The sequence below is a fragment of the Mytilus trossulus genome, chromosome 10 (genome assembly GCF_036588685.1).
Source record: "Mytilus trossulus isolate FHL-02 chromosome 10, PNRI_Mtr1.1.1.hap1, whole genome shotgun sequence".
Taxonomy (NCBI): domain Eukaryota; kingdom Metazoa; phylum Mollusca; class Bivalvia; order Mytilida; family Mytilidae; genus Mytilus; species Mytilus trossulus.
The window spans coordinates 28181861-28203367 of NC_086382.1; the positions used below are offsets into that span (position 1 = coordinate 28181861).

At 32.9% G+C, this 21507-nt stretch overlaps 1 protein-coding gene across 11 annotated transcripts in view; it reads left to right on the top strand.

Moving 5' to 3' along the window:
- LOC134687154 (trithorax group protein osa-like) overlaps positions 1-19232 on the top strand; it is a 49768-nt gene extending 30536 nt beyond the window's left edge. For 10 of the 11 annotated variants that reach the window (XM_063547179.1, XM_063547181.1, XM_063547182.1 and 7 more), the window contains 8 exons: positions 5625-5819; positions 6567-6789; positions 7310-8606; positions 9056-9630; positions 10022-10099; positions 12815-12993; positions 13593-13719; positions 16307-19232. In XM_063547179.1, coding sequence (XP_063403249.1) covers positions 5625-5819; positions 6567-6789; positions 7310-8606; positions 9056-9630; positions 10022-10099; positions 12815-12993; positions 13593-13719; positions 16307-18333 — 4701 coding nt within the window. In that variant the 3' untranslated portion in view covers positions 18334-19232. The remainder of the gene's footprint in view (positions 1-5624; positions 5820-6566; positions 6790-7309; positions 8607-9055; positions 9631-10021; positions 10100-12814; positions 12994-13592; positions 13720-16306) is intronic. The other variant, XM_063547180.1, reaches the window with a different exon arrangement.
- Positions 19233-21507: the final 2275 nt, after the last annotated feature.

The following is a 21507-nucleotide window of genomic DNA, read 5'->3' on the forward strand; positions in this document are numbered from 1 at the left end:
ATTTATATCTTCTGTTTTGTCTTTTTATTTAATCCTTCGTTTGTCTATATTTTCTTTTTTTTTCTTTTCAGTAGCATTTGGTTTGCTTTATGATGTACATACAATTCCTAATCTCTTGTCATATTATGATCAGAATTAATCACCTAAAGTTTATTGTGAATGATGTAGGAATGATTGAGTATTTATTGTACTATATATGTGTATTTATTCTGTTATTTATGTTGTACTTCCTTTGCATTTCCATTTTATTGAACATAGACAATGTATTTGACCTATGAATTATTTTAGTTAGCTAATTCCCTGGGGGAAAACCACAGCTTGAATCCCAAAATTCATTTGATAATTACAGCTAATTTCCTAATGCTATTAGGTCCGAGACCACAATTGTCTTCCCTTGATTTTCGTTGTTCACGAATATAGCCTCTAGTGTTAACAGTGGGTTACTTGCCAATAATTTGTATACCCCTTCCAAATTTATTTCTCCGAGTTTAACGCCTCAAATTGTAAGTAGGGGGGTGAAATTACACTGTAAAAAAATTTGGGTCCAGAATTTTACAGGAAAGTAGTGATTTGGTCCAGCTGAAAAAGGTAAAAAATTAGCACTTCGGAAGCTGTCAAAAGATTTCAAGACACCCTAAACACAAAATTGTCCATATTTTGAGTTAGAGGCAATGAAGTTTTCTATAATTTTGATATAATTTGTCCCAAAAGTAGTACAACACACTAAAAGTTTCATTGAGAAAGTGCAGGTGGGATTTTTTTAATTTTCATTTATGTTCTAAAAGAAATGCACTACGAATTAATTGTGTTCTCAGACCTTGTAAAGCAAAACTTTGGTTGGCTTGCTTGCTTTGTTTGTATAATTGTTTATGCAAGCTTTGAAAATAAGATTGACATCTTTAAACAATATATATAGACATAGTTTAACCTGTATATATAATATTTGAATTTAATTGGGTGTTATCCTAATGATTGTACAATATAAAAACAAAGCAAGCAAGCTATCTAAAGTCTTGCTCTACATGCTTTAGGAAATTAGCTGTAACATTTTTTTCATGGTTCTTTATCATGTCTAATAAATCCTGTAAAACACAACAAACAGTTTTGTTTATATTCTGAAGGGGATAATTAAAAAAAATAAACAGGTGTCACAGGACTAGAACTTGAGACTTTGGTAATGGTAACCCACAGAATACATTTTGTAGCAGAAATTTCAGTAGCCCACACTAAGTTTTAGGGGCCATTGGCCTGTGGGCCCCTGCTAATTTCATACCCTTTGTCATTTATTTGTAAAAGTTTCTTTGGTTCATTGTAAATATTTTGAAATACATATGTTTACCTTGATTTCTCTATAAAAATGGGTGAATACCAGATTTGGGATAACATGAAATTAAGCATTGCACAACATTAACCATCAATATAAAGAAATATTTTTCAGTATTTATAGATTATCGTTGATCATCTCAACGAGATTGATTTTCTCGCTTGAGCTGGAACAGCGAAAGTGAGAAAAGCAATCGAGTTGAGATGACCAATGATAATCTGTTTATCGCTATTTTACCTATGACGACGTTGTCAATTTCAATGTCAATTTCGTTAGCAACGCCATGTGGTCTTCTTAGTTTCTAGCGATAAACTTTCCATCTCGGGCGAGAAGCATGATATAAAAATTATCACAAAAAAGATCAAAGGAAAAATGCACAAAATAGCGATAAACTTGCTTATTAATAATATTAAAAGTAATATACTGTTGTTTTGTGTATCTTTTTAATTGTGGAAGTAATTCAATCAGATTTGGTTGGTTTCATGTGATGCTTACAATTATTTTAATATTGGCGTCATTGTATTTGTGGTATAACATATTTTAACATTAAAAATTGAAAACCCAGTATAAATAGTATAGGAACAGTTTTTACTACTATTGGAAAGACTTCAACGCAGGGGATGATGTTCAAAATTTAACAGGGTCACTATGAATTTTTGTAAATGTTTCTTTATGTGCTGATACAAGGATTATAATAGCATGGAGCTTAAAATGTAAAGTATGAGTAAAACAAATGTGGACAGAAATGGTAACAGAATAGACCACTTTCGAGTTTATCCGTCACCGGAAAAAACTCGTCAATTATACACGCCTTTATGACGTCATTTACCAGATCAAGGGGCTCGCCTGTATCCCTGCACTATTTACGTTCATCAAGCGTCTTAGTGATCGTCACTGTGTAGGATAAACTAGAAATAATGGTTGTTCTGTAGGTACTTAATGACAATTCCCTAATGACAGCAGTGCTGGTTGTCAATTTTGAGAATTCAATTTGCCGAATAATTCGTACAATATAGAATTATAGTTTTCCAACCACTCGCTCAACATTGGAATGGAAGTGACGACGCCCCTAAACGCACAAATGACGGTGATAAAGGCGCGTATAATTGACGAGTTTTTTCCAGTGACGGATGAACTCGAAAGTGGTCTATTAGGTAGACAGTATGTGTTATAATGATGACCACTTTAGGCTAGAGTTTCAGACAAACAGGTTCACCACTTGTTTGAATGAGGTTTAATACCATTCTGAATAACACATATATCAAGTTTACACAGGAATGATCATTTCAATAGCATACATTAGAAATTTCTTCGACTGCTATGCTAAATTGGTAAACTTGGGTAACTGGTAGTCTTTAGTTGAAACAATGATTGATTGGTGGATTGATTAATGTTCAACATCAAATACTGCACAAGTTTTAGCCAAGCAGGTTCACCACTTGTTTGAATGAGGTTACCATTCTGAATAAGGCCATAATAAATAATAGGTTTGTTTGCCCAAACGCTACCTACCCAGAAAAAAGCTGCCTACTCAAATTCTTTTATTGTCCTGATTTGAAGAAGGTTTTTTTAATCAAATAGACATGAAGAGTTATAAACATCTGATACTTCAATTTCTTTTTTTTAAAAGAAAAAGAAAATGCCTACCTACCTACCTACCCACTGTCTCAACCTTTGGGTAGGGTTTGGGCAAACCAAAATATTTTTAAGTGAGGCTTAACATACATTTTGTACTATATAGTAAGTTGCCCTCCCTAGACACATTATTCTGACTCAAAGTCAACCAGTGTTATTTCACACTATCATATGCTATTTCTCAAACAGCCCATCATATCTTAGTCCTTAATGCTGCATGTTTAACAGAGAAGAGTGGAGCAGCTCATATCAATTTGATAAAGTGATTGTTTGCTCTGGTTCAAGTTGCTGTCTTGATTGGCAGTGTTATTTATGTGTTATAATGATGACCACTTTAGGCTAGAGTTTCAGACAAACAGGTTCACCACTTGTTTGAATGAGGTTTAATACCATTCTGAATAACACTTATGTCAAGTCTACATTGGAACAGTTATGCCAATAGTGAATTTTAAAACTAGGTAAAACTGCTAGGCTCAGTTAAAACAATGATTGATTGATAGATGGATGGAATAATGAACAACAGCAAATACTGCATGAGTTTCTAGATGATAACATATCATTTACACATATATATAATCTGCTTTGTACAAAACTGACATATTCAGCAATTTTTTCGATCATTTCCGCTCACAACTTAACAGGCTGCCGGAAGACATGACACACTCTCTGGACACATTATTCTGATTCAAAGAGAATCAATTGAATCTCTTGCTCTAATATATACTGCATGGTAAGCAGAGAAGCAGCTTATACCATTTTTTTAGACTTCGATATATTGCCTTAAATCATGTTAACCATGTTATAATGATGACCACTTTAGGCTAGAGTTTCAGACAAACAGGTTCACCACTTGTTTGAATGAGGTTTAATACCATTCTGAATAACATCCTATATATAACTTCAACCTTCCCAGGTATACAATTTTAACTCATAGACAGGCAGGGTCACCACTTGTTTGAATGAGGTTTAATACCATTCTGAATAACATCCTATATATAACTTCAACCTTCTCAGGTATACAATTTTAACTCATAGACAGGCAGGGTCACCACTTGTTTGAATGAGGTTTAATACCATTCTGAATAACATCCTATATATAACTTCAACCTTCCCAGGTATACCATTCTAACTCATAGACAGGCAAGTTCACCACTTGTTTGAACAAAGTTAATACCATTCTATACAACACAATCTTCTGACTCTGAGACAGCTAAACTTTTATCCTGACCCCGAGACAACCAAACTTAAATCCTAAACCAAGCCTAAACCCTACATGTATAACAGAAAAGCAACAATCGCCAAAATAGCCAATAAAAGAGTGGTTTTATCTGGTCATGCCATAATCTACAATTGCTTTCTTTTAATGTGTTATAATGATGACCACTTTAGGCTAGAGTTTCAGACAAGCAGGTTCACCACTTGTTTGAATGAGGTTTAATACCATTCTGAATAACACATATATCAAGTCTACACAGGGATGTCCATTGGAATAGTAAATCAATATTATACATCAAATTTCTTCTCTCTCTCCTGAAGTTGATTTTTTTTAACCTTCTGTTTTGTTGAATCATTTATATCTTAACCATGTTATAGTGATGACCACTTTAGGCTAGAGTTTCAGACAAATAGGTTCACCACTTGTTTGAATGAGGTTTAATACCATTCTGAATGACATGTTATATATAAAGTATGTAATGTAAATGTAAAATAACTATATACAAAGAAAATTCAGGTTTTCATATTGTTTTCCGGTACAGAATGATTGAAGTTTGTGTAAAGATTTGACATATAAGATGTAAAGATTAGATAATTGTCACATTAGCAGGGCGGCAAAGGCAAATTTTGCTTTCTATGTATTAATTCTGAAAAGAAATAATTGAAGAAATAGTGAAATATTTTTTTATTAAATTATTTTTCCAAAAAAACAAAATATGTGCTTTCAGTATGAAGCTTGCCTGTTATCGTTCATTTTAGATGAGTGTTGTACTCTTCAAGTGTCTGTTCAAGGGCTTGTTTTCAAAATGGTGGTTATTTGTTTCCTAAGGGAAATAACCTGTGAACTTGCTGTATTATAAGACGCTTGATGACCCATAAGTCTAAAAGAAAGAATAATGTTTAAAACAGGGCATCCATTAAAAAGAGAAGAAACATAAACTCGCAGCAATGCTATTTGTAATTTAACTATTAAATTTAAAGGTTGCTTGGTGAATTTTATTTTAACCAATATTATAAATCTCAGAAATGTCATCAGCCATCTTTCCACTAAACTTGTGAATTTTAGAAAGCCTTCAAAGAAACAAATCTTTTTATTTATCTTTGTATATCATGAGCATTTGAAAAGTAAATCTTTTAAGCATGCAGTATATATGCAAGAAACTAAACAAATATTTACTAATGCAGTCCATTTGATGGGTGTTTTTATTTTGTCAACATTTACAATTTATTTCTAAAGTATTCTTTTCAATACAGCTGAAATTTTTATTATTTATGTGTTTCATAAATTGCATTTAAATGTTTTATTGATTAAAACAAGTTATTTATTTCATAAATTTAGAAAAAGTAATGTATTTAGCTCCATGGAATATAGAAGAAACAGAAATCAGACTTGGGAACTGAATGGTATATTGTCATTGACATCTACATGAATAATGTTGTACTTTTTCAGAAGGGAGGCTATGGAGACATACAGAAAATGTACGAGATGGGAAATGAGCCAGATAGAAGATTTTTCTTGGACAGACTATTCATGTTCCTTGACGATAAGAACACGCCACTGACATCAACACCCTCCATCAGTAAACAACCACTTGATCTCTACAAATTGTATTTCCATGTTAGAGAAAGAGGTGGTATGCAAGAGGTAAAGAGACAGATATATACCTATTATTCTTTTGATAAGTGGTATCATTTACAATTTGAAGAGCATAAAAAGGACTCTTAAATATATTTAATGTTTTAAAGATTAAATGTGCCTGTTCTTAACTATTTTACAAATGCAAAGAAAAATCTTTTTTACCTATTTTACAACTGCATAGAAAAATCTATTTTACAGAGCTTGGAAAAAATACTTAAAAACATTACAAAACTGATGTTCTCAAAGCTAACAGAGTGAAGGGCAAAGCACAACTATATTTTAGCCCCCCTCTCTCCCTCTGAGATGACCAATGCTAAATCCTATACATATACCCTACATGTATAACAAAAAAGGCAATAATAGCCAAATCTTTAAGTGGTTTTGACTGGTCAAGCCATAATCTTGAATTGCTTTCTTATGTGTTATAATGATGACCACTTTAGGCTAGAGTTTCAGACAAACAGGTTCACCACTTGTTTGAATGAGGTTTAATACCATTCTGAATAACACATATATCAAGTCTTCACAGGAATATGTCCATTACAATTGTAAATCAATATTATACATCAAATTTCTTTCCTCTCCTGAAGTTGAATGCATTTTAACTTCAGTATCATTGAATCATTATGTTAATCATCTTATAATGATGACCATTCTGAAACGCCAAAAAAAAATATCATGAATTTTGTTAGAAGATACAGATCAAACAAGGAAGTAATAATCAATGCTAAACATACAATGTTATCATTATAGGTTACCAAGACAAAAAAGTGGAAGGAAATTTGTGGTGTCATTAGTATTGGCTCATCTGCTAGTGCTGCTTTTACATTGAAAAAGAACTACATCAAATACCTTTTTGCCTATGAATGTCAGTTTGATCGAGGAGGAATGGACCCTCAACCAGTACTTGCTCAAATAGAAGCCCAGCTTCAGCAGAAACGAGAACAAAAGAATCGAGGTAGAGCACCTTCACCAGGTAAGAATAACAGCTAATTTCCTAACATATGTAGAGCAAGACTTTGGTTATCTTGCTTTACATTGTACAATAGTAATTGGAATAACTTCCAATCAAATTTAAACATAATACATACAGGGTTAAGTATGCCTACATATATATTGTTTGAAGATGTCAATCTTAATTACAAAGCTTGGGTAAACATTTATTCAAACAAAGCAAGCAAGCCAAACAAAGTTGTATGCAAATGAACTATTCTCAAATTTATATATATTATATATTTGCTAACAATTTGTCTATACATGAAAACCAAACTGATTAATTTTGTACCAAAACACACATACACACACACACAGATTGTTGAAAAAGGCCAAGTAATTGATAAGATCACACATGTCATTGCAATTTAACACTTTTTAACACATTTTAGGAAAGGATGTGGACTTTCTGCTTAAGATTTTTAGTGAACAATTCAAACAATTTCAGCTATATTTGGAACATAAGTTTATTTTAATATCAAATTAATGTTTGTTTATTTTAGCAAATTCCCAGGGTTCTCAAGATGCATTCCGACCACCAAGTACACCAAACAATAATCAAGGCATGGATGGATATCCACATGGCATGAAACCTAACTACATGAATGACCCCCAGATGGGACCAATGGGAGGAGGAATGATGCCACCCAATAATATGATGAATAATATGATGCCTAATGCTATGGGTATGAATGCTGGAATGCCACATGGTCATGGTCCAATGCATGCCATGCAGGGTAATATGATGCCTGGCAACATGCCACAAGGAGGTGTGATGGGAAATAAGGCATATTCAATGATGCAGAACCAGTCACATGGTCCTGGAATGATGGGAAACAGCATGATGCCAGGGAATGGTATGATGCCACAACAAGGCATGGGAATGCAGGGTAATCCAAATATGATGCAGTCAATGCAGAATCCAATGTCATCTGGTGGCATGCCGAACAATCCAATGTCATCTGGTGGCATGCAGAACAATCCAATGTCATCTGGTGGCATGCCCAACAATCCCATGGTACCGGGTGGCATGCCTAACAATCCTATGGCAACAGGTGGCATGCCAAATAATCCAATGGCAACAGGAGGTATACCAAACAATCCAATGGCACCTGGTGGCATGCCGAATAATCCTATGGCATCTGGTGGCATGCCAAATAATCCAAACATGATGTCATCTGGATCCATTACAAATCCGAATATGATGTCTGGTGGGGCTATCATGCCACAGGGTTCCATGGGGAGTAACCCTAACATGATGTCTGGGCCAATGACTAGCAATCCAATGATGTCAGGGGGACCAAATACACCAGCCATGATATCCAAGCCTGGTAAAAATGACAGTGTTAGTTGCCAAGATCCATTTGCAGATGAACCCAGTTTTTCTCGTCAACAGAGGGGATCAAACTCTCCAATGCCGAATTTCTCAGGAATGCCTCCTCAACCCCCACCAGCTGCTGGTATACCACCACAACCTGGAATGCCACCCAGCAGTAGCAGTAGTTCCTTCAACAGCTACAATCGTCCCAGTATGCCACCCCAACAGAACTTTCCAATCGGAAGTCAGCCAAATGCATCCGACACGCCAACTCCACCCACATCACAGTCAATCGATTCATTTGGTACAGAACCCATCAAGTCCAGCTCAGATACAACTGCTGCCTCAAGTTCACCACCAATAGAATCCATGATTTCATCTACAACAACTACATTTACTTCTAGCCACTCAAATACAATGCCTCAACTATCAACATCTGGTAAACAGTTCCCATTTGGTGACCAGTTTTCTCAGCCAGAAAGGTTAGTTATGTATTTATTTCTAGAAATTAAAATGCCTGGCCAGTGATATTACGAAACATAGTTAACCAGTCTGTCACATCCATTCTGTAATAAGCTAGTTATGGTTTAAAAGTAGTTGGACATGAAGAATTTAAAAAGAAGAAGATGTGATATGATTGCCAATGTGACAGCTATCCATATTAATGAGACCAAATGACCGAAATGAATAAAAGATCACCACACAGCCCTCAACAGTAATCAATAGTCATCTATAGAATGATCTGAAATGTGAAACAATTCTAACAAGAAACTAAATCCATTTAATGATCTTGGTGCTCATGAGAGATAGCTTACTGTATTAATTGGGTTTGATTTAAATTTATTTATTTTATTTATAAAGATACGTATAGTAAGGATTTTAAGTTTTGATATATTTTAAATGAAAATATATTTGATTTTTTTCACTGCAGGTTTGAATCAACAAGTTCACCTTTGATGACTTCCTGTTCTTCTCAGCAAATGCCACCTATACAGCAACCACCATTGCCATCACAGAACTCTGTATCCCAACATATGGAGTATTCTCAGAGCCAGACGTTTAGTACCATGCAGTCAAAGCCTGCCATGTCACAATCTATGGACCCCATGATGTCACAGAGATATATCGGGCAGCAGTCACAGTCAACGCCCACTTCACAGAACATGGAAACCATGTACTCACACCCAAGGGGAGGTAACCAGCAGGTACCACCAACACAGTCGTCAACACATTCTATGGAGCCCATGTATAGTAACCGATATGGTAACCAACATTATCAACAGGGGGCACCATACAATGAACAGCAGCCACCAACTGCCCCTCAGCAACCAGGATTTGGAACAGGATATGTCCCGAAACCTATGATGGGCCAGGATTACCAGAACTTTCCCAATCAACAGGGTGCCTATTCTGGCCCCCGACCACAGATGTCACAGGATATGCCGGGAAGTGTTCCTCAGATGTACAATACTCCAAACAAGAGATATCCTAATACCTATGATCAAGGTGAGTGCTAATAAGAAAATAAAAAATAAGGACATGTTATACTTAATGTAGGTCAAATGTAAAATGTACGCTACCTGCATGAGGTATATCTTTGCTTTTTGGTATTGAAACACATATTCTATGAAAACATGTAAATGAAAAAAATCTTTTTGCTTCAAGTTTTTGATTTATAAAGGAAAAATTGCATGAAGTTAAAGAACTTGCTTATTACTGACAATATAAAAATTCAAATTATATTGTTTGAGTTTTTAAGTCATTTAATGTTGTTAGCATCAATGTTATTGGTTAAAGTTTAAAGGTAGACTTTAATAGTAATAATAGGCTTTTTTGAATTGACATTAAATCTACAGAAATATACGCTTCATTTTGGAGTTGGTATTTTTTCTGCTAGGTGGTTATTATCCTGATCGATCTTACGCTGGTCCTACATATTATCAAGGAGAAGGGATGATGGACAACCAAAACTTTGGTAGGTCGTCTCTTGAGTGTCAGTAGATATTATAGAAACTTTCTGTATATATCGTGTATTATCTCTTTGTCTTCTTGTGTGTTGTGTATAAATGTATTTAGTCTTGTTTTGTTAAGAATCTGCAATCACTTGTTGCTGGGTTGATCACTTTTAAAACTTTTTATACGACCGCAAATTTTGAAAAAATTTTCGTCGTATATTGCTATCACGTTGGCGTCGTCGTCGTCGTCGTCGTCGTCCGAATACTTTTAGTTTTCGCACTCTAACTTTAGTAAAAGAGAATAGAAATCTATGAAATTTTAACACAAGGTTTATGACCATAAAAGGAAGGCTGGTATTGATTTTGGAAGTTTTGGTCCCAACATTTTAGGAATTAAGGGCTAAAAAGGGCCCAAATAAGCATTTTCTTGGTTTTCGCACTATAACTTTAGTTTAAGTTAATAGAAATCTATGAAATTTTGACACAAGCTTTATGACCACAAAAGAAAGGTTGGGATTGATTTTGGGAGTTTTGGTTTCAACAGTTTAGGAATTAGGGGCCAAAAAAGGGCCGAAATAAGCATTATTCTTGGTTTTTCACACAATAACTTTAGTTAAAGTAAATAGAAATCAATGAAATTTAAACACAATGTTTATGACCACAAAAGGAAGGTTGGTATTGATTTTGGGAGTTTCGGTCCCAACAGTTTAGGAATTAGGGGCCAAAAAGGGACCAAAATAAGCATTTTTCTTGGTTTTCGCACCATAGCGTTAGTATAAGTAAATAGAAATCTATGAAATTTAAACACAAGGTTTATGACTATTAAAGGAAGGTTGGTATTGATTTTGGGAGTTTTGGTCCCATCAGTTAAGGAAAAAGGGGCCCAAAGGGTCCAAAATTTAATTTTGTTTGATTTCATCAAAATTGAATAATTGGGGTTCTTTAATATGCCTAATCTAACTGTGTATGTAGATTCTTAATTTTTGGTCCCGTTTTCAAATTTGTCTACATTAAGGTCCAAAGGGTCCAAAATTAAACTTAGTTTGATTTTAACAAAAATTGAAACCTTTGGGTTCTTTGATATGCTGAATCTAAAAATGTACTTAGATTTTTGATTATTGGCCCAGTTTTCAAGTTGGCCCAAATCGAGGTCCAAAATTAAACATTGTTTGATTTCATCAAAAATTGAATAATTGGGGTTCTTTGATATGCCAAATCTAACTGTGTATGTAGATTCTTAATTTTTGGTCCAGTTTTAAAATTGGTCTAAATTAAAGTGCAAAGGGTCCAAAATTAAACTAAGTTTGATTTTAACAAAAATTATATTCTTGGGCCTCTTTGATATGCTGAATCTAAACATGTACTTAGATTTTTGATTATGGGCCCAGTTTTCAAGTTGGTCCAAATCAGGATCTAAAATTATTATATTAAGTATTGTGCAATAGCAAGTCTTTTCAATTGCACAGTATTGTGCAATGGCAAGAAATATCTAATTTCACAATATTGTGAAATAGCAAATTTTTTTTTAATTAAGAGTTATCTTTCTTTGTCCAGTATAGTAAGCAAGAAATATCTGCAAGAATTTTTTTAATTGGAGTTATCTTTCTTTGTCCAGAATCAACTTAAATCTTTGTTATATACAATATACAATGTATATTCAGTTTTTACTACCAACTGATAAATTTAAATAATCTTTACCATTCAGTGATAACAAGCAGTTTTTTTACATCTTAATATTTTATGATGTATTTAAATGAGTAGTAATTGTTGCAAACTCCATTAGAATATTTTAATTGAAATTAGTTTTGGAATAAGGGAAAAGGGGATGTGATTAAAAGATTGGGTTTAATTTTTCTCATTTGAAATTTCATAAATAAAAAGAAAATTTCTTCAAACATTTTTTCGAGAGGATTTATATTCAACAGCATAGTGAATTGCTCAAAGGCATAAAAAATATTTCATTAGACCACATCCAATCTGTGTCAGAAACCTATGCTGTGTCAACTATTTAATCACAATCCAAATTAGAGCGGAATCCAGCTTGAATGTTGTGTCCATACTTGCCCCAACCGTTCAGGGTTCAACCTCTGCGGTCGTATAAAGCTACGCCCTGCGGAGCATCTGGTTAGAATTTCAAATTATGGACTAATTCAGAATGTTACATGGAAATTTCACTTGATTAGACATTATATTTTTAATTGACTTTAACAATTGAAGATTAAAGTTGAGTTTCTGAATTGCTCCATTGATAAGATTAAATGTAGTATTTGAAAAGTCAGAATTGTTGAATTGTATTTTGAAATCGGACAATGTTTCATTTTAACAAATATTTGATTTAAATTTTAATGAAATTTTCTAATGAAAAGTTCCAAATATAAGTTATGGATCATGATGAATTCAATAAATTATATAGGTGTTTACCTGAAATGTTTTAGTTTGTTACAGCTTTAAGTTAAAACTCACTGCATTTATATAATTATGAGCTTGTCACATCACATTTATGGTATATACCTTCATGAAAGAAGTTAGGCATACACTTGGTATTAAACACATTTAAATTTTAGTGATTTGTTAACCAATTAGAAGTTCCACAGTGTATTGCATTAAAAAACTTGTATTATACATCTTTTATTCACAAAGTAGTAGCACATAAGAACATTTTGTACATCACTTCCAGATTAATATGTTGGATATGTATAGAATAAACTTTGTATTAAATGAAATGTTTATTTCAGAACAAGGTAAAGGTCATCCTCAATGGTCATCGCCAATGGGACCTCGTTACCCTGCCCAGCATCCTAGCTATGGACCTGGTGGTGGTGGAATGCATATGGCAAGTCCATACCAAAGAGTGGCCAACATGAGAATGTCCCCACAGAGAGGAGATAAACATATGTCACCCCAAAGAATGCAGGTAAGAGCAATGAACCTTTCTTTTAAAATATAACTCAATATTAAAATAAGAAGATGTATGATTGCCAATGATGAGATAACTCTCCACAAGAGACCAAATGATATAGAAATTAACAACTAAAGTTAAAGCTGTTATCCTAATCCTAGCAAGTTAAAGGGTTATATATTTATAGAACAACAGCTGTGAAATAAATGAGTAAGTGTTGTAGGATGTAATTGAAACATGTTGAGCCATTTGGTTTATTAACAACAGCTTTAAGATACACCTAACTAATGCACAAGATGGAAGTTAAAGAATTGATAATTAGCTGTGATATTGTAAGAATGTTCTTGAAATGGTCCAGATATTTCATATGAATCTGAAGAGCAGTGGTTAAGGCAGCTGCAAATTTTGCATCCAGGTCCTGAGATTTCCAGGCACAGCCGTAGATAGGCATATTGATAACTTCACTTTGTTTCAGCTGTTAGTTGAATATCAGTCATAAATGAGCGTCAACATCTTCCTAAGTTAAAATCTTTATTTATAAGGATGACTGATACCTGAAATGTATACTGGTATATAAGTTGAGAAGTTATTAAATTTATGATTAAACTTTGTAGAAGTCTGTCAGTATGGGACCGAATTCAGCCTACCCACCAAAGAAAGAAATGATGTTCCCTCCAGATAGCATAGAATCTATTAGTCCAGTTCTAACTAAAAGGAAGCGTCTGACAAAGACTGATGTTGGTATGTGTTTTACACACTGTAAATAGCATAGAATGATGGTATTGGATATGCTTAGGGAAGAAAGAAGTAATAACATGGGTTTATTACCATTGCACTTAGTTAAAGCTTGTAATACATGGTCAACTACGCTTTACAAATATCATCAACATTTATTTTTAACCAATACCTAATTTGTGAGGTTTATGTGGGAAAGAAATGATAACATCTTGTTTGAAGATTTTCTGTGAAAATTATTTTTCTAAAAATAGAAATAAACATATTGAGATTTTTGTAATACAAGCTTAAACTTGGTCAATTTGATTATTTGCTGCATTGTATAATTACTTTGAGAGTAGTATTTTCTTGGGACCATTTTAGTACACCATTCATACACCAAAAGCATGGATAGAAATTGTTGTTTGCATAAAGATGGATTAGTGCACTCTTAGATTAATGTGTTATCATTTAGAATTCGGAAATTAGAAGAAGAAATTATTGAAATTAAGTGTGCAGGATAAATCTGAAACGCTATGATGTACTTTTGAGTTTTCATTACCTGTAGATTTATGTATTTGTCCTTTTCAAAGTGCCTTTTAATGAAAGCCATAGATTGGATAATATCTGTAAAATATTGCGATATTTTACTCGTTATCCCTATGTCCAGCACAACAACAGGACAATATGTTGGATTCAATTTTTTCATAATTCACGCAAGAAGATGAAACAACACTTGTAAAAAGAAGAAAAAAGTATCTTTATATCTATAAAATGTACAAGGTTTTCAGGAGACTGTATTATTAGATAAATATACAATGACTATCCTCCAAGAAGATTATCCAATCTATGGTTTGTTTATATGTATATACTAGTTATCATTTTCATATATAACATGTGTTTTTGCACTGTGTCTGGGTTTACATCTATAAGCCCCCTTACCTTGCCCTTCACATTCATTCTGTTGGCAAGTGTACTTGCTTGACGACCGTTATTATTTTATTTTTTTTACAAAATTTTGATATTTTTAATGTACTTAATTTACCAAAAAATAGTGATTATTTAGTAAATACAAGTACATACTTTTTATTAAAATATTGTTTTGCTTATGAAGTACAAATTAAAAAAAAAAGCAAAAAAAAAATAACAAATTTAATAAAGTAAAATGCTTGCTTGAAAAACCCTGCAGTTGAAAGGGGGCTTTTAGGATGCAGTTGTTAACTATAAGTTTCTATTTTCTTCAAGCATTCCAAGATATATAATTTGGTCCTGGGAAACAAGCAAGTACACTTTAGAGGTATCACAATTTCATTGTGGTAGTTAGTGGCTTCTGTCAGGACGCTTTTTTTTCAGGGCTTGAAATTATGATAGACACAGAAACTTTTGACTACAATGTTGATTTTTAAAGCTCACTTGAGCTTGTGTTACTTTATTTACAATGTATCTGAAATAAATAATACTTTTGATTTGATTTCATTTACAAAGTTTGGAAGAAGGAAATAATTAAATAAACCTTATTTATTGTGGATAGATTTTTTTTTTTTTAATTTTTCACTGAAGTCAGAACAGGAAAAAATAAACATTTGAAATCAAATGCCTCTTTATGTAGCAAGCGAGAATTTTTTTCAGATTTCTAATAAAGCAGAAATATTTTACAAAAGGATGAAAAATAAGAATAATTTTTTGAGTGTCATCAGTTTTAGCCCTTGCAATTCTATTTCTCTATTTTTGCTTTGCCTTGTTGTAATCTGTCGATGTTGTAAAATTAACCAAATCATTCTTTAACATCTCATTATACACAGATTTTGTAATAAATGTATATACACTAACACAGTAACTGTCTTTTCAACCATATATCCATTAGTCATTTGTAAAATATTTGTCAAAATTAAATGATCATTTTTCAGATGATAAATAAGCATGAAACATGTTTTTGATCAGAAAGTTGGACCAATTTTATTATGTTTTTTTAAAAATAGTAGATGAATGTATATGACATACTTTTCCTTTTAACATCGGTGACCATATTGTCTATGTCTTGAATTTATTCTAAGGGTTGTGTTTTCAACACTGGATTTAACATGTTTAAATTTAACCTGTCATTTTAGGCATAACATATGGGATATAAAAAAAACGTTTGATGAATTTCAATTTAAATCACCAGCATATAAAGCTTAAGCAAATATTTTGAACTTCAGCCTTTTCCTGAAAAATAGGCAGACAGCTTTAAGCTTTACACATTTTAATTTTTATGTATAATTTTCATTTCTATTATTATTTTCTAAATATCATTTGCAACAGAAAACTCAAAATTGGTGTTGCATTTCTTTTGTTGTACAGTGTAGTTTTGTTGTCTTATACAGCAGTATTGTTTTTATTGTAAACTGTTGTATAGTCTTGTAAGTGTGTATTGTTTTTTCTGTTGGTTGAATTTGAAATTAAGACCTTGTGAGTAAAATATACGGGAAATGTGTATCTGGACAGAAAAGTATTTGTTTTCTAATTTTAAGTAAACATGTTTGTTCTGTCTTTGTTTATAGGCATTAAACAGCAGGAATAAGAAATTGTTATACATTTGAATTCAGTATATTTAATCATTTACATATATTTGCAGGTCAAATAGAGGCTTGGAGGATAATGATGGCGTTAAAATCTGGTCTACTTGCTGAAAGTACATGGGCCATTGATACATTAAACATTCTATTATTTGATGACTCTACTATAAGTTACTTTAATCTAAGCCATTTACCAGGACTCTTGGAAGTTCTCCTTGAACACTTCAGGCGCTGTTTGATAGAGATGTTTGGAGAAATATTTGAAGAAAGTGAACGAGGGATGTGTGATCAATATAATGAATCATTTGATTCAATTAATTCTGAAAAAGACGTAAATGTTCTAAATGAGAATGGTGCTAAAGTGAAAGTAGACGGAGTTTTCACAGACTATACTAATGTCACACGGAAAGGCAAAACTGTAAAATATGAAGAAACTAATGAATTAGGACCTACTGATCAGAAACGGTGGGATGTATACTCTGGTTACAGTTGTAAATTCGGGCATTGGCAATTGGGAGGTGGCGACACAAGCATACACATAGTTCCACTCTTTAGTAATAAAAATGAAAATGAAATAAGTAAAAAAATGTTTCTTAGAAAACCCATGAAATTGAAAGAGGAATTTTCAGACGACAAGGAGAATTGTGATGAGAATGAAAACAATCTTGTTGACAGTAAAGATAACATTAAAGTGGAAATTTCTGAAGAATCAAACAATTGCCAATGTGAAAAGAGTGATCTCAAAATTGAGCATAACTGTGACATTCAGTATGACAAAGTGCTTGTGAAGAAAGAGCCGAATGATGAAGAATGTGACGGGAATTCGGGGATAAAAGATGAGGTGGATGAGGGACGAAGTAATGGTTGTGATGGGCACAGTGATACAAGTGAGAAAGAAGGTGTTGAACATCTCAAAGAAGAAAAAATGGAGGAATCTCAGAGTGAAGAGAAAATCAAAGAGGAACAATCACAAGATTTACAGGAGAAAGAAGGTACATCACTTTTGGAAAATTTTAACAATAGTCCTCAGACAAATAGCAAACGCAAAATTATTGAACTTGAAGACGAGTCATATCAAAAAGATGAACATCCGTTAAATACTGCCTGTAATAGTAAAGATGAAATTGGACGCAAATGTGTTTGTCTTTCAAATATTTTCCGTAGTTTGTCTTGTGTCACTGGAAATACAACTGAAATTTCTAAAAATGCCGGACTGATGTTTACTCTGGGAAAACTTTTGACATTACATCACCACCATCTACCTCGAAACACTACGCGTAGAAAATTTGATCGCGAGGATACTGAATTGGAAGATCTATCAGACAGTCATTTACTTCAAAGTGAAGAAGAGTGGTGGTGGCAATACCTATCACTAATACGGGAAAACGTTCTTGTCATATTTGCCAACATTGCAAGTCATTTAGAGCTTGCCATCTACCCTGAAGAAATTTGTTTACCAATTTTAGATGGTCTTGTACATTGGGCTGTCTGTCCGTCAGCGTGTGCAACAGATCCATTTCCTTCATCAACCTCATCCGTCCTTTCACCGCAACGTTTAGTGTTCGAGGCCCTGTCAAAACTTTGTATACATGAATCCAATGTGGACTTGTTGCTTGCTACACCTCCATTCAGTAGAATTATATCATTAGTAGGTCAATTAGTTAAGGCATTAGCAAACAAGAGCGAGCCTGTCATGATGGAGTTTTCTATCGTGTTGTTAGCCGAACTAGTACAAGGTGACACCAGTGCTGCCCGGGCAGTCGCTATGAAGCATCCATCAGTTTCATTGTTATTAGACTTTTTAGAGATGGCAGAACACAAGGCCATGCAAGTTGCCAACATGCATGGTATCAATATGTTAAGAGACAATCCCGAAATGATGGGTACCAGTTTGGACATGTTGCGGCGGGCTGCGACTATCTTGTTACACATGGCTATGGTACCAGATAATCGTCAAGTGTTCTCCCATCATCAACAAAGACTACTTTCTCTAGTGATGTCTCAAATCTTAGATCAGTATGTGGCACAAATTCTTTCCGATGTTTTATTTCATTGCTTTAGAGAGGATGATTTGATATTGTCCTAGCATACTTTCATTTGTATCTATTGACTTCAACACAAAGTGTTCAGATTAACAGTAGCTGACCATGTTTCATTTATTGTATATTTATTTCATTAAAATTTGTTGTCATTCCTGTTTCAAGGATATTTTTGTTTTGTGTATAATATTATATTTCACTTAAAGCATTATTAGGAGTCTAACTGTTTTCCTCCTAAAATGCTCCGCAATTTCATCACTTATTTTTTAATTCATTAAAGAAAATTTGAACTGCCATTTGATGAAATCATTAAATTTAAAATTGTGATATATGGCAGCCTATTTAATAGAAATCACATTTCTATTTTTGTACATTAGACATTATCGTGTACCTGTATTTTAAGCATTTATTCATGTTTAATTGAAATTTATCTCTACAGCCTTTCCCAAAGTTTGAATAAATTTATATGAAGTTTTTTTTTTTTAAATGCATTTAATAGATGAATTGCTTGCATTGGCTAGAGGTATAACTGGTAAATTTTCTTACTAAATGAAAGCTAAATAATGTATTTGGGAGGAATTAAAACAAATACAAAAGGAACCTCAAAAGATTTTGAACTTTGTGAAAGGCTATGTCTAACTAGTTAATTGTGCATGTGTGTAGTTGTGGTTTTTTCTTTGGAAGGTGTGTGTTGTTGTGAAATCATGAAATTTGTTAGTATCTTCCTCTCTTATTATTTAACATTAATTAATATATCTATTCTGTATATAAAAGTTATGTAACAGTTGTTAATTTCAATGGCACTTTGTCTGTGCCATAACTGCACACATATGTCAAACATTGTGTACATAGCACACTTATGTTAAAACATGTGTATAGTTCATCTTTCATTGTGCAGAAGCTTTATACATTTATGTCAACATGATCCAAATAAATGTAAATAATTTGTCGTCTTTTATAAAGGTTTTCAAACACATTGAAAGGGAAAAGAAGAGAATAGAATGAGAAAAAGATGGCAGTTGCAGCTCTTCTATAAAAGCATGCAAAGCAAACCTTTGATCAACTTGCTTTCTATGTTAGTTTAGATGTTTGTAAACATCATGTAGGTAGTCTGTTTCAGTCTGTTTACTATATACTGGAATTTGATTGGACAATAAACATAAACGTCATTTCATGTAAAATCCCAGTATATATAAAACTGACTGAAACTCCACCTACCTCTTGTTTGCAAACATAGCAAGCAAGTTGATCAAAGGTTTGCTTTGCATGCTTTTATAGAAGAGCTGTAAACAACTCTTAAAAAATAAACACTAGAAGTAAAAAAAAATCATTACTACAATTCATTTATTGGTTACTTGTTTTCATGGTTTTGTGTGAGTCTTCATATAAGCCCATAGAACTTTAAATTCATGGTTTCTGTTTCCCACTGTTGGTGTCCACAAATAACAAAAAAACCACAGTAATACTACTCAATATAGTTTAAACCATGATTACATACAGAAAACAAAAGAATAAAGGAAGGCGTAGCAGATGTCTCACCACTGGATTGTTTGATACACAAAAAAAATTGTAATCAATTACTGTGAAATCGATTATTTTTTGTTGGTATCAATTTTTGTGGATTTGTCAAAGTCTACATACAACTTAATGGAAAATGTGTAATTCGTTAAACATTTAATTTGTGGTTTACCTGTATCCACCAAATCCCAGAAAATGGTACCCAACAAATAATAATGAATCCACAGTAACAAGGAAAAACAAGAAGAAATGAATTAACAAAAAGAAAATAGGAGAACAAGATTGCTGTAAGACTAATGTCTTTCTTCTACACTCAAATATAAACTGGTTTAAAACATTAACTAATCATGGTACAGAACAGATTGTTAACACAATTCCAATAGAAAAAAAACAAGAATAGGAGATAAAATTAGCAGAAAAACCAATGTTGCTTGATACACATGAAAGTTTGAAACTTATAAGGAAAACAAGGGAATAAAAAAAAAATGCTCTTAAACATACATCAAATAAAAAAAGATGACTTGTTTAGTAAAATAAACCTAAACTTTTTGGAATGAGTTCAGCATGAAATATAAAGTATGGTGATTCAGCCTTTTCAAGAGCTGTTGAAGCTATGCTACAAAAGAAGTAAGAGCATAATGTAGGATTCTGGATGCAAAACTTATCAGAGAAATACTTATTAGATATAGGAAGATGTGGTGTGAGTGCCAATGAGACAACTCCCCATCCAAATAACAATTTATAAAAGTAAACCATTATAGGTCAATGTACAGCCTTCCACACGGCGCCTTGGTTCACACTGAACAAAAAGCTATATAGGGTCCCAAAATTACTAGTGTAAAACCATTCAAACCATTCAAACGGTAAAACCAATGGTCTAATCTATATAAAAAATGAGAAACACGTATAAATTACATAAACAAATGACAACTACTGTACATCAGATTCCCGACTTGGGACAGGTGCAAACATTTGCAGTGGGATTAAACGTTTTAATGGTACCAAACCTTCTCCCTTTTTCTGAAACAATAGCATAACATCACAACATGTTACAACAAACCACACGATAAAATATCAATTGGAAGGCTCAACTCAATCTAAAAACGTAAATTAACACACTATAAACGAATAAATTTGATCTGCGATACCTGAATGCAAATGCACAGTTAACTAAATATTAGGGACAAACATGCAAGGCCAAAAAGCAAACAAACAAGACCAAGCCATGGCAAGATACCACAGCGAAATATTTATCCCTTCGAAAATAATCACTTTTGAGAAAAAAAACAGTTTTAATAATATCTATAGGTAAATGAAAAATAACTTTGTCGTTTTAGGTAAAATACTTATGTGTATAAAATTCTTCCAATAATTAGGAATACCAAGAAAGTTCTGTCATGTAAATACATAATTTAACACTAAATGCAAATTGGGTTGAATATCAACAATAAAACTACCATATACAATATTCTAAAACTTCCTTGTACAGATTTAAGGAGAATAATCTTGATATAAATACAAATGTAGTAAGAAGAAATGAAAATTAGTAGATATTCCAAATAATCAAAGCTGGTATAAGGACAAGATCCATAAGAATATAAAATAACAAAAAAACATTATAAACAGTATTAATAGGTCGAATTAACAAGAAAATACGATTTGAGAGTACTCACAGTTACTGACAGCGAGTTAAAAGCCAAAAA